This window comes from Bacillus rossius, chromosome 11 (genome assembly GCF_032445375.1).
Source record: "Bacillus rossius redtenbacheri isolate Brsri chromosome 11, Brsri_v3, whole genome shotgun sequence".
Lineage (NCBI taxonomy): Eukaryota > Metazoa > Arthropoda > Insecta > Phasmatodea > Bacillidae > Bacillus > Bacillus rossius.
The window spans coordinates 57,783,531-57,798,110 of NC_086338.1; the positions used below are offsets into that span (position 1 = coordinate 57,783,531).

General features: G+C 38.5%; 1 protein-coding gene across 2 annotated transcripts in view; it reads right to left on the reverse strand.

Annotated features, from left to right (window-relative positions):
- Window positions 1–200: 200 nt before the first annotated feature.
- LOC134537094 (uncharacterized) overlaps window positions 201–14,580 on the reverse strand; it is a 36,841-nt gene continuing 22,461 nt past the window's right edge. For both annotated transcript variants that reach the window (XM_063377366.1, XM_063377367.1), the window contains 3 exons: window positions 12,600–12,785; window positions 11,164–11,229; window positions 201–6,690 (listed from right to left, as the gene is read on the reverse strand). In XM_063377366.1, the coding sequence (XP_063233436.1) occupies window positions 5,341–6,690; window positions 11,164–11,229; window positions 12,600–12,785 (1,602 nt within the window). In that variant the 3' untranslated portion in view covers window positions 201–5,340. The remainder of the gene's footprint in view (window positions 6,691–11,163; window positions 11,230–12,599; window positions 12,786–14,580) is intronic.

Genomic DNA, 14,580 nt, shown 5'->3' on the forward strand with positions numbered 1-14,580 from the left:
CTTGTAATAGCAATTCTCATTTTACTGTTTAATTTCAATGAAAATATTATTACTTGTACTAATTAGTTGCAATTTTCCCAAGCAATTGTAACTGAACCAAAATCAAATTTTGCCTCTACAATGATGAGGTGAGAAAAATTAATTATGAGATAGCACTGCAAATCAGTAGAAAATACTACGTGCTAAAAATAAAATGCATATTCACTTTATAGTTGTTGTTTACTGATCAGAATACAATCTACATAACAGCAAAAGCTAAATAAATTATTGGACTACTTTTGTATAAAAACAGAGAGCAAAAAAAAAAAAAAAAAACATTGAAAAACAAACTGCAAATGCGTTCAGAGGAACTCTTAACTCAACGTGCAAAACATTTAATATGCGAGACAAAAATGTTACAACTTTTACATCTAGTGAAAGATACAAATTAAAGATATAAAACTGATTAAAAACTAACTAATGGCCAGCTGCTCACTAATTTCAACTAGGATTATGAAACCAAAATACATGACTTAAAGTTTTACTAGGAAGTAACAAAAAGAACAATTAAATACTCGAGTGCAATCGGAAAGACTAAATTGACAAATAAAATGATTATAATGAGCCTTGGATGGTCAAATGTTTGACAACAAAACAACTTACATATATGTACATATAAATAAAATAAACAACAAGCAGAAATACAAGGATTCTCTAAGACTGGAAAATAAGTATCATGCCAGCGATTACTGTATGCACTTTCCGACGAGAACACAAAAGTTATAATGAGGTGTTTTCATCAACTGCTAATACTCAATACAAATAATAAAAAAAAAAAAACAGGCAATATGAAAGGAATAAAGCTGTTGAAATATTAAAATATTTTTTTTTTTCAGACTGACGAAATTTCATGCCAGTCGGGCAGCAGGTACTTTATGAGGCGGAGAGTGCAACTAGTATTTCCCATCACAACCTGAAAACGACACACCACCGCAATGGCAGTCTCATAGTGCGTAGCGTTTGCAATTCAAGGTACTGTTGATTTGATTGGACGTCGCTCGACGGAGCGCGGGGGCTTCAAGGCGCGGGACCTCCGAGGTCACACAGTGGGCTCCGAACCACCTGGCCACTGACTCGTTACTCGCTAATACGAGTCGCGCCGGATTGTTGTCGCAGGATGCCGTCGCGAGTACGGCCACCTCGGACTCTCAAGGCTCTGTATCTAATAATAACAACAACAACAATAATAATAAAAGAGCGCGTGTAACTCGGTATACGTTACGGAAGTGAAACTTCTTTGAAGATTCCAACCTCAACTCGTAAGTATATCATGAGTAAAACATCGAAGAGAGAGAAAGAAGACAATATTCTAAATAAACACAAATTAACTTCATCATTGCCCATTTCAAAACATCTGCTCAGGATATCAATAATTAATTGATCAATCAATAATGATTAGTTAACAATAAATATTAGTCACTGTTGAAATGTGCATGTTACTGTTTTTTTTTCTTCAAACAATTCTGTCATTTGGAACACGCCAAATTTCTGAACATAATGTGACATCCATAACAGGTAGCGATATTATGCGGGAAATGCAGGGACTGTCTCAATAGCGCTCTCTACGCTGCTGGTTGAACAAGAAGGAACGCTAGCGCGCTGGTAGAAAATATAACATTCAAGGCATTCACAGCTTACTATATACAATACCTATATCTATTTTCTTAAACAAATGCACGTGCACACTCTGACACTTATTCTTTCGTTCATCCATCTCTCTCTATGTTATATTTTTTTTTGGGCGGGGGACGTATCATCCCACAAAGAGAAGAAAGAAAATGAGCCCAGCAACATTTATAGCATAGTGCTCTCTTTATAGCTCTTTGGTTAAGTACCTATTCGGTGTCCTTTTCATGCCAGAGACATTTCACAACGTTTAACGAAAACTTTGCATTAAAATTTGGCCTTGAAATTTCACCTCATCGTGCCCAAAGAAGTTTCACTTCAATAAACTTTGATTGCTGCGACAAAATGCACATTTCTGCACGTGACAACCTTAAAGAGAGAGAGACAGCACAAAGCATGCATGCTGGATTTCAACACAAAATGTCTACCATTGGCAGAAACAAGAGTGATAAAATAAGTTCTGTTAGATTCACAGAGATTCACTTATCTATTTTACGGAAAGAGATCACGAAAAAATGTGAAGAGAGACAGAGGAGCAGAAAATGGAGTGATAACGAATGGCCAGTAAACTGTATTGTCTCGGGATTGGATTGCAGTTCACAGTAAATGGTGACCGCTGTTGCCAGAGAGATAACACCTGGCTCGTTAACATTAAAAATATTATTTTCCGTACAATCTTTAAAAATAATAAGTTTTAATAATTTTTTTTATTTTACCATTTTTAAATTTGTTTAAGACCATACATCAGCATCCATTACCAGTATTATTACAGTTCTATTCATTCTGACGAAAAAAAAAAATCCAATTCTAAACACCATCTATTATTTTACAGGAGACAGTTGGTCAAACGGCATTACATAAAATTATGTGCTAAGCTCAAAAGAGCAATCATTATCAATTTCAAGTGATGTAAAAGAAATAAAATAAAAAAAAATTGTCAACAAAAACAGCTGAAACCAAGATGGCATCTTTCAATTAAGACTCCTTGGAAATAAAAAAAATAATATCAGATGATGCTCTTGATTAAATACAACAGGAAAATGTATACTTTCAAAATTCCCATTCCAAAGTTTTCCTTTAGAAATAAATTGCATTACATTAAAATGTTGTGTCTAAAACTAGTGTGCTCTATGGCGTACACCTGGCAACAGGGCAACACTGCAACGAGGAACGCGCTGGTGAAGCGGGAGTGCCGACCAGGGACGTGAGCTGGGACACTCGAGGGCCCGCGAGGGTGGGCACGCAAGCGAGTTCACAGCCAACGAGGGCTGCAGGAAAATGAGCGAAGGTGCGAGCGTGGCGCGAGAGTGCGTCGCGGGACCGAGAGCCGTATGTACACGAGGCAGGTGCGACGCTGCCGTGACGTCTCTGCAAGGGCGCCTGACAGACCTGGATACACTACCGGGAACTATGTACAATAATTTACATCTACAGTAAAAACACAATCAAGCATATTACTGTCGTCAGGAAACATTCTAGCAAACCATATTCTGAAAATTGCTTGGGTAGCTAGCAAGAGCGTTGTAAAAATAAACATTTGAACAATATTCTGTCAACTCTGTATAAAATCCTCTGCTAGATTAAATACCCACATGTAGACAAAAAAAAACTGTGTTATTAATGAATCAACAATTCAAATTTTTTCAGTACAAAAATTGCCAAAAAATTTCTTTGTGCTACATACTGGCCTATTATGAAACACCATGTCTAACTTACGCTGCAAGACATATTTATTTATTTATTTAATAATTTTTTTAAAATAGAACCATCCTTCATCAGTACAAGTCACGTCCCAATCCTAAAAGCATGTCTATTTAAAATAAATTGGTAATTTTAACTGCAGTTATCAGTATGAGTGGTCCCAAAGCTGCTTCTGCTTTCTTACATTAAAATAAACTGTGGCATAGCAAGATGCATACAACACATCACTCAGGAAAATAATCATCAAAAAAAGCTTAAAATCTGTTAGTATTTTCATGTTAATGACTAGACACCAAGGATAAGGCTTTGACCACGGGTTGGATTGGTGAGACTTGCACAGTAACTTAAAGTCATCAAGTTTTGTGCATGGAATGGTCCAGACGGCAAGGCAAGCTTGCCGTAGAAAGCCGACAATCACAGGCCAGTCTGCAGGAAGTTAACTGGTTGTTGCTTGTACAATGTGATGCGAGCCAAGCTTAAACTGTTAACTTATTTCAAACTTAAGGCCCCGCCTAACCGGGCACAAATACGGTGTGCCGGAGACGCAGAACAAACAACGTGATTTAAAAACCGGTTCAACGTAATTGAGTGGCGTCTGTTTATATTTAGGAATACTCTGAGGACAGATGAGTAGGTCTATTTTCAAGTATTTTTAGAAGGGTGAAAATGGCTAGAACATGCGTTTTCTGAATAATATTTAGCTGTAAAACAACCGGTACAGATTCTTGAAAGCACTCAAGAAACTTGCATTTCACCTTTATCTTCATTTCTCTACCATATATAGACAGCTTCATTACTAGATTGCTAAGATGGGTAAGTGTAGCTCAGCAAAACAAATGCAACGATTGCCTTTAAAATAACATTCCATCTGGAAACCAAGTCATGAATAATAATTTTTATCAGCTTTCTTGTTGCATAGTACTCTAGGATTCACACACACACATATTTAAGGCTGAATAGCTCCTCCTGAATAAAGGTTGCTGGTATTATCTACGCAACAGATTTCCTGGGTACAGCAAACACAACCTTGGAATAGTAAATTTTTAAATGGGTCAACTGGTACTTTTGTATTAAAAAGTTGTCCATGATAGTAAAACTTTGGATACCCCAATTATATTCCCATTAACATTAAATAAAAAGTTTTTATCCATGCAATATTTGAAAATAAGACTTATCTTAAGCTTTTACATGAACTAAATGCTAAAAAGAATTATGGTGACGATGCTACTGACTTTTGTTCAATGTTATTTTTTTTGGACAGAAAAAATATTTTTGCGAATTTCACAATAGAAAAATTTAAATCATTACAAAAGCTATTCGGACTATCAACTTTAACTACAAATTTATTTGTAGGTGGTAATAAAGCCTTGTGAAATAGTTAATTGCCAATTGAACAATCCCCGTGAGAACTAACCAGTGTTTAAAAGTAGTCACACAGAAAATGACTTGTCGACAATACGTGCTCTGCTACTGAGATGAAATTCTCAGAAGACTAATGAATTCACCAATGTGAACTTATCTTGTGATATCTACAGCCTACAAATATTACTTTAGCCCTTAATTTTAATATACTCCAACATCAAATTACACTAAATGTTATAACAAAGCTACGTTATGCATACAACGATCAAACTTCTTAAACACCAAACTGTCTACTACTGGTAACGTGCACAAAGCCACAACAATCCTACACAAATTGTTTAGTCATTGCTAAAAATGAACATTTGGTGCTATACAATCAGCACATGCCAGAAATTTTTGCCAACCAGGGTGGTGATTGTGCAAAACTACGTAAAATATGTACAGTCATCTTATACACAACATACAAAAAAAAAAACATACAAACTCAATACAATCAACAAAAACAACAAAGAACAACAACATTACTACAACAGGGTAGGAATATTAGAGGCATATAAATAAGAGGTTTGGCAGGGGTAGTGGTGGGTTGAGGGGGGAAGGGGGGTGAGGCGATCAATTCACACAGCAGCAACTGAATCTCCTGTGTTTGTTTGGACCATACACCTGGACAACGTCAGTCTCTTCAGGCGATGGCAGCGATGCGATCACAGTCTTCTCTTCAAAGTGCTTCAGCGGTATGCTGTCAAACTCAACCTCACCGTCACCCATCGCTTCCGACTTCCTTCGAGACGTGCTGTTGCTGCCTCCCAAATATTTGGAAGTCTCTTTTGTACAGAAATCATCATTATTATTGGGAACCATAGTTCTCAACACGTCCGGGTACATCACGGGCTCGCAGAACACACTTCTGCTGTTTGCGAACGTGTCGCTGACCACGTTGTTTGATAGCTGTTTCTGGGACAGCTCGTCATGCGCGAGGCTGACCAAGCTCCTGCACGGGTAAACGGCAGGTCCCGGAGATACGCTGTTTCCCCTCGGTTCGTCCGGAACCCGCACCGATCCAACCGGAGAGCCAGGCAAGGACGGGCGAGCGACGGCTCGCGTTCCGAACGAGCTCGTGCCGCGACTTCCCTGCGCGAGACGCCATTCCTCGCCGCAGCTCACCGCAGCGCGCAGTCCGGCCAACTCGCCAGTTCTCGAACGGGGCGAACGTCCGTTCAGGGACGGGTCGCTGCGACACCTACCGAACACTTCCGCATCGTGCGCGGCGGGACCTTCGCCGTCCGAGACGGAATCGCTCAGCGACTCCACCGAGACCACGGGCGCAACCCTCCCGGCCTCTTCGGTTCCGCTCCCCGCGGCGTCATCGCTCGGCAGCCCCAGGTGCTGGACCGTGTAGCAGCCGTCAGAGTCGTGCACGACGATCTCCGGGGTGTTGGCCTTGACGAGCACGCTCTCCGCCGCCGGCCCGCAGGCACTCGCGAACCACCGGAACATGGGGTAGTCTGCGTTGTCGTCGAACGACCCCTGGGAGAACTTCTTGCGGGGCACCGTCACGGCCTTGCCGTCGCAGTCGTCGCAGCAGTCGGCCTGCAGGGAGCTGTACCGGCTAAGGCGCTCCTCCACGGCGTCCTGGAACTGGTCGAGGTGCAGGAGGGAGGGGGACAGGGAGGGCGTGTCCACGCTCTCGGGCGTGTACGGCTCGAAGGGCGCGGCCGGCAGCAGCAAGTGGTTCTCGCTGTCCACGTTTATGCTGATGGCCTCGAAGAGGGTGACTGGTTTCCTGGAGTCGGGGACAAACAGGTGGTCCGTGTTCAAGGTCATGCTTTTGGTGCAAGGCCAGGCATTCTCAGGCAGGTAGCGGCTGCAAGGGTGCACGAGAGGGGAGTCTTCGCCGGCAAGCAGGGAGCAACACTTAACTGTACCTGCGTTCGTCATCAGATCCAGCTTCAGGTACACTGGCTGCAACAAAACAATCCAAGTGCTCAGCCACGAGACAGATGCCATCAACGGCATTAAGGAAAATATTTCCCTGTTAGTGTTGTATGCCGTTAACTGGCAACGACCAGCTTTGCTTGAGGAAGCGTAAACATTACAAATCAAGAAAATATTATTTACGAGGGCTGCCAATAAACAACTTGCATGTCTCAGAATTTCATCAATGGTACGATAATGCATATTGTGCTATGATTTAAGACATATGTATGTAAGTTTAGTTATACTATTAAGGCAATAACTATTAATTGATAAAAAAGGTTAAGGATGTTGCAGATATGGATTGTATCTATAGTTTCAAATGAAAAATTATTTTGAAGGTATTACCATTTTAAACAATTTAAAATCATAGTTAACCTTGATTGAGAATATTTCTAACCTGAAAGATGATTTCAAATTCAACAAGAAAACATTGCAGTGTTTAAAGAACTAAATGAAGAGTAAAGTATGTATGGAATGGCATGTACCTTTAATTGTCACTACTTTCCGATCCAATTCACAGCAAAAGGAACCATTGTTGATTGGGTGCAGAAACAAAAATTTTTTTGTAGTACACCAATCCCTCACTTAGCACGATTAATGTGTTCCTTAAAATGTTTCCGTTATTCGAAATTATGTATTCTGAAGCATTAGTCTGTATAAATAGCAAGGCTAATTTACATAATGTGTTCCAAAATGTGAAGGGAAATATTCTTTACGTAATATAAATGCGTAGAATAACACTTAATGATAAATATGTCACACAATTTATTTTTATAAGCCTACCATAAAATACTTTGTATGACAAGTACAACACAATGTAACGGGAGATAGTTATTGTCAGTCAGCTAGTTGGCTTGCCCGTCTGGGCGTGACCTTCAACTCATGTTGCCTACCTTTCCGTGAACTTTCCAAACCATCCTTTACTGGCAGTGAAACAGATATGACTGTCCGGATACTTCCTTTTTAATTATTCAATAATTTAAGTGCTTATTTGTGTATCACCGCTTCATTCACATCAATCCTGTCAGGCCCGTGATTTTTTTTCCATTGCACCATTCACTTAACAATCTTCATGTGAATCAGCTGTTCATTTCTGTTCTGGTATCTAATGTCAAATATATTCCCAGACTTCTATAAACGTTTGATAGAGTCCTTATTTCATACGATTGTGCACACCGTTGACTTTCTTAAAACTAAAGTGCGACCAATATAAGCGTGGCCTTCATGACATTCTGCGTGCCCTAATCCTTCTGGATTTGTCTCACTTGGAAGCTACGATTTCAAAATGATTCCAACTGCAGGTTCTTGTGTATGTACTGTTACCAACAGAAAAATGGGCAGATGTTGCTTCATGTTTGTGCGTGTGAGTTCCCTGCCGATGGCTAGACTGAAGTTCATCACGGCCCGGTCTGTGGCCGGGCGACAACGGCACGGCACGGCACGGCACGGAGGCATACGCGGGGATGTAAAAAAACATTTGGTCCTTTACTCTCCTAACACTCCGTAGCTGCAACTGTAATTGCCACAGCTGATGTTTGTACGACAGCCGATAGCGTAGTCAGACCTGCGTGCGCATCTCTCTCCCCCTTCCCCCCTGTATAGCTAACTATATGCCACGATACAACTGGTGCTTGCCGAGTTGAAACAGACTTCGTGGCGTCATGCCCGACGTTTTTGCCTGAGGCGATATCATGCTGAAATTTACAGACGTGGTATTCTAGACTGGGGCTGTAAAACTAACATTGCGCTAAATTAATTTGCGCAATTTGAACATGCAAGTGAGGGATTGGTGTATGTTAAAAAATACACATTTCAATATTTTTTCATGCACTAATTTAAACATTTTTTCCCCACTGGAGAGTTGAGTGTTAGTACAAACACACACATATATATATATATATATAATTTATATATATAATATATTTAAATTTAAAAAATATATACATTAAAATTTAAGATAATGCTCTCTTTGAAAATAATTTTTATTTTAGAAATCACACTGAAAATAAAACAAGCATGCAGAGTAAAAAGCACAAACAGTTATTAAATAATGGATGTGTTTAGACATAAAACACAAAGTGTGTGAACTGAAAATGAAGAGTTTTACTTGAAGCTGCTTCTTCAAAATACCTGTTTCCCAGTGCAACGTGAAAGCCCAGGTACACAGGCTGCATGTCGGAGTGGAAAACATAAATGAAGTATTTACCAAGAGAAAGCACAGTTCACAACCAGCAAGACACGGAAAGCAAGAGAAGGAACAAGCCAATACAAACAGTGCATGGAACTGGAACCTAAAGTGATAGCACCAAAAGAAGACATACAATAGTACTTACAGAAATTTATATACGTTATAATACTACAATATTAATACTGGATAATTAATTAAATATAATTTTTAAAATTTAGTGTTTTTAAATTATTAATGGCTCATAATTTTTTTACAATTTTTGGTTGCAAACACTTACTATAAGTAATTATTTAATATTATATTTTAGTACAAAATAACACAGACAACAGGACTGGAATGGAAAAGGACACCTGCTCTACCCAAGAAAGACCTATCTTTCTTGGATAAGTACTTGTAGCTTTATGTTTTTTAGTAACTTTTCTACTAGAGCATGCTCCAAAGGGCAAGTTTTTGTTTTATAGACAAGGATCGGATGCCACAGCTAGAACCCGTGAGAGAGTCAATCAAACTAAAACACTACTTATTTCATGACCAGTACGCTAAACTTGCATACTTACGCTAAGGCCTAAATAATAGTGTTCATGAACAGAAATATTTTGTAAAACACCCCAAATATAAAAAATAAGGATTTGTACTACAAAAATTATTTGTTAACGTATAAATGAATTTTTTTTTTGCCTGTAAAATTTGCAATAGCTGTTAGAACAATCCATTTATGGGAAAAGGTTTTTAGGTTATGATAAGCTGTTTGGTTACTTAAATTGGTATTTTTTAGAGGAGAAGAGTGCGTCAGCGGCGACGCCACTCCAACATATGCTTAAACTGTCGAATGGGATGATGGAAAAAGGAGGAGGGATGCTATTTGCTAGTTCTAACGACCAGAAGGGGAGACGACAGGGGAGAGGTATAAATAACGCAGCAGTGATGCTATGGAATTCTCGTAACACTGCTTGTGTTTGTATACTCATAAGTTTTCGTAACGGCTAATCATTGACGCTACCACATTAATTTTATTTTATTTAATGTGCCTACAATTTATTTATTCGTGCGGAAAAGAGTTATTGATTTCTGCAGTTAACTTTTATAAGTATCATTCATTTCTAGGTGAATAATGTGATTGAAAATAGAAATAATTTATCTCTATCTACACCAAAAAAGCAAGAACACTTTTTCAGTTAAGTGCCACTGAACAGTCATTTCTTGGTTTGAGCCAAAACATATTTTTTTTTCAAGATGATTCAGCTCTAACATTTTTCAGTGCAGGGACAGTGAGAGATGTCCGGCACAGTCTAGCAATATTTTTTTTCACAAGCAGCTTATTAAATTTTTTTTAAATACTATTGTATTGTATACTAATTTTTCTTGATTGTGTTTCAATAATCTGGAAAACTGCTAATCCGAAATGTCTCTGGTCCCGAACATGCTGGATTAATGGCCTTTCACAATATTAGGCAATTTATTTTTGGTAAAAGTTAAATAAATTTTTTTGGAAAATAGTGAATTTCTTCAATGACCAGTAACTAACCTCAGAATTCTTAATTTAATGACAATGCACGTGTAACGAAAGAAATAATTGTAATTTATTGACTAGCATATGAGTTTCCTTATTTATAAATGAACCATATACATATGAATCTAGACTTTTGAAACCGATAATATGTTTAGATTACATGGGCCATGCGCTTTCTCAGAAATTGTAAGAACAATATAATCTTTAATATGTATTTAGGACAGAAAAATACCTAATATCATAGTAATAAAAAATATGGTTAATAGTCCATGTGGGTACCTATTTTTTCACTATACAGCTTTAAGTAATATATATCTTATTTTACAATACTAAAGGAAAAAAAAAACTTTATTTTATAATATTCCTTTCAGCTACTTTACTGCAAAAATTAAATGATAAAGCAATATCAGGCGAAGAAAAAAATTTAAAAAAATATTTTTCTCCAATGGACTGATGAAAAAGAGACCAAGATATGACTATAACTACAATAGTAAAGTTGTATGGCAGAAGCACGGGAAAAAGTATGAGAAAGGTCTAAAACACATACTCTACCACATCACACATATAGTACTGTCAGCAAATAAAAGCAAATGAAGCAATACTGAAACACTAGGTAAAATAAAACAAAACTAATCCATTCTATCTGTATTCATGTGGGTTATGCCTCGCTCTTATAAACAAGTATCGCTACCACTGGTCAATTTATGAACATATACATCACACACTAAGACAAACACAAGTACATATGCTGTGTACATACCTTGTGGTCACCCATGCAGGTATCAGATCCTATGATTCCATACTCCACACTACTGCTATCCGAAATCTGCAATGACAAAAGATTTTTTTTTTTCCTGTGAAAACATTTATTTGCTTGCAAAAAAAAAGTTTACAAAGTTATTCACGATACCTAATTTTTTTATGATAATATACTTTAGCAAAAGTAATTTCCTAGGATAATTTAAAAAGCTTAAATTTATTTTCCAACACCTGAAGCACAAATTAAAAGCAGGGAAGTATAATATTTTTTTTTGTAGTAGCCACGACAGGAGTGTTTTTTCAGGGCATCTTGGAGAAACACTTCGATATGTCAACTTCCATGGCGATCGGTCAAACAGTGTCAGAGTTTATTGACGTCATACATGCATACCAACATCCATATATACATATATATAGATGTATATTAAATCTACTTATTCTACGTACTTGTCTTTGTTTTGTCAGTCATTTTGTTATTGTTATGTCTGTGTTTTTTTGCTATAGTCCCTGCAGTTACGTAGTTTTCGCTGGTGCGCTGTTCGGTCAGTTGCAGTAGTGACTGCTAGAAAGGGTTTCCCCCTCTTCAAGTGGTGCCTGGCTGCCTGGTTTCTGTTGGCTGCCAACGGTCATGTGATTGCAGAAACTAGTAACTATATTTCGTCTTGTAACTACTGTTGTGTTTGTCCCCTGTAATGGTTTCATTGTCGTGCCCACTGTCAAAGTCCTTAGTGAATGTTGGTGGGCATTTAACAAATTAAAAAAAAAAATTAATGGACATTTATTTCATTATGTAACGAATGTTATTGTGAATTCAAAACAAGTTCAAAAATTTAAAAAAAATGAACAAATATAATAACAAGTTCAATAATTCCATCAAGCACTGTTATGCATTATTTTAATTTCAAAATTATGATCACAATTGAAAAGTTTGAGACAGTTCACACCAAAAACTAAAACTTTGATAGCGTGACAGGATTTAAAACATATCTGATGTTATCAGTAGAGACCGGAAAAATTTGCGGGTCCAATGAACTCCAGGATGGACTCCAATATCCTCTACACACTCGGGGCAAATGCCAACTGCTCATTGGCTGCTGACTTGTGAGTCGTCTCGACTCGGTGGCCTGTGATTCGACACTTCTACGAGTGAGGGTCTCTAATTGGCCCTCAGTCCTCCAGATTAACAGCGAACCAGTGGCAGAAGCCGCACTAAGGTTATAATTATTTGCATTTTAGCATAACACGAAATGAACCCGCGAATTTTTCAGATCTCTAGTTATCGGGCAACTGCGCAAAAGTTTCCCCACTGCGGGTCCCGGGAAGTCTCGGCTCTGGAGCCGTGAATCATGGGCACGAAGCTAAGAGGACTGAGTGTCGGTTGGGGGCGAGCTACTGGCTGATGCCCCCGGGAGGATCCCGCCAGGGACGGCCACTCACGCCGCGCACGAGGGACTTGGCCGTGCTGCTCAGCACGATGCGGTCGCACCACGAGGGGCAGCGCGTCTGCATGTAGTGCTTGGCCCCCTTCTCGTTCTCCTCGAACGGGTAGCTGGGCGGGAAGCCGATCGGGAACTCGAACAGCCGCCCTTCGAACGGCTCCAACTCGTGGTCGAACTCCTTCAGCTGTGCGAGGACAAGAGGGGAGCTCAGTCAGGCACTACACACCCACCACGTACCTGAAGTCAGTTTGCTTATTTAAAGTTCAAACATTTTTTGAAGTAAAAACTTCTTTAGCCGCGTTGGGCTATTTTTGATATGGGCAAAGCAAAACTTATGGGTTCACATCACCGACATGCTAGTGACGTGTTGCGCAGCGGCCTGTGTACATGTATACGCATATATACACTAATACATTGTATATACTCGACCGTATCATGTGCGTGTTGGACTCTTTTTCTGGATGGGTAAAATCTTGTGAGTTCGCATCACCGACATGCTGTAGTAGCAGTAAGTGAAGGTAATTTGACCACGTGAATACATGACCTAGGTCTGACATCACTGGTAAGTCATAGCTAGGTGATGAATTTTTACATAATTTTGACATATACTTACCACTGACATCTGTTGTGACTAAAAAAATGATGTCAAGATAAATTATTTGATATCATGCTGACATTGTACTGATATAATACCAAAATCATTTTCTTACGTACATTTGGCGTAGAAATGATGTCATATTACACATTTAAAAACAAAGCTTTAAGTTTTCACTTCTGTTAACAGTCCCCATGACTGGCTGTTTTTATTTTATCATTGCTATCATTTATTCTACACCCAGGGACCCGGAAATTTCGAGAATTTGCTTGGCGTCAGACTTTTACATTGTCTGATTTCTCAGCGAGAAATCTTTTTTTTGTTTTTGCTATTGTTAAGTTGGCACTGCCTGATTCGCTTGCTTCTCTCCTAGCTCGGCATCGCAGGCTCACAGTTGTAGAGGGACGTGTCTTTCCTGCGGTTCAATCACGAACACAGTGCACAAATATGCAGGTTTGCATTTTAGCTTGCAACCAAACAAATCTGCGAAATTCCAGTACTTCTACCTATTCGTTAATATTCTTGAATATCAACGTATGTTAATCAACTCTCATAAGTAATGTGTTTCGCTCAAATGCTTTAGAAATGAGTAGTTTATAAAATTACTTAATACAGATTATAGGTACTTCAGGATAAATTATGGATGTATGTGGTTAAATGTACGAGCAGTGGGATTATCCCTGACAGCTTGGAGTTTTTTTTGCTATTATTTCGGTTTAGAGTAATTCATCCAAATTTTTTGCATGACAACACAATAATCAAAACTGCCCCGGATAATATTTTTTTATAAAATCCAGCCTGTAAACACTAGAGGAATTTACTGATTATTTCAGGTGGGCTTCTATGGAAACAATTTGGTTGTATTGATATTATAATGCTTGACTTAATCAAACTGGTAATATAAAATGCCACAGACATCCATGGCTTACCGGGATTAAAAACCCAGAATCCTTTGCAATGAAGTTGGTGCTACGGCATTACCTCAAAAGTTAAAATAATAAAAAAAAGTATAATAAACTATAGACTGATGATGAACATAAAAAAAATTTGTGGTCTGAACACTGAATGGCTTATTTGCCAAAAAACCATAAAAATCATTGTCCCAACACACTAGATGGCATGTTGTTGAGGTTTTCAAATCTCGCGGCATTATCCGTGGCAGAGTTTCAATGCATTTCATAACTAATGAATTTTAAGAATTGTCTACGTTAAATTAAATATTAAATTAAATTTTAACAAAGGTGGGTTATCTGGCGAAGTGCCATCTGCAAACAAACCCACATAGCATTGTTTACATTTACGTTACGCTGTGCTAGTGAAAGAGCTTATCGCGATAGCTATCACTGTGTTAATAATGTGGACTGGTTCTCTATTCATCTTAAAA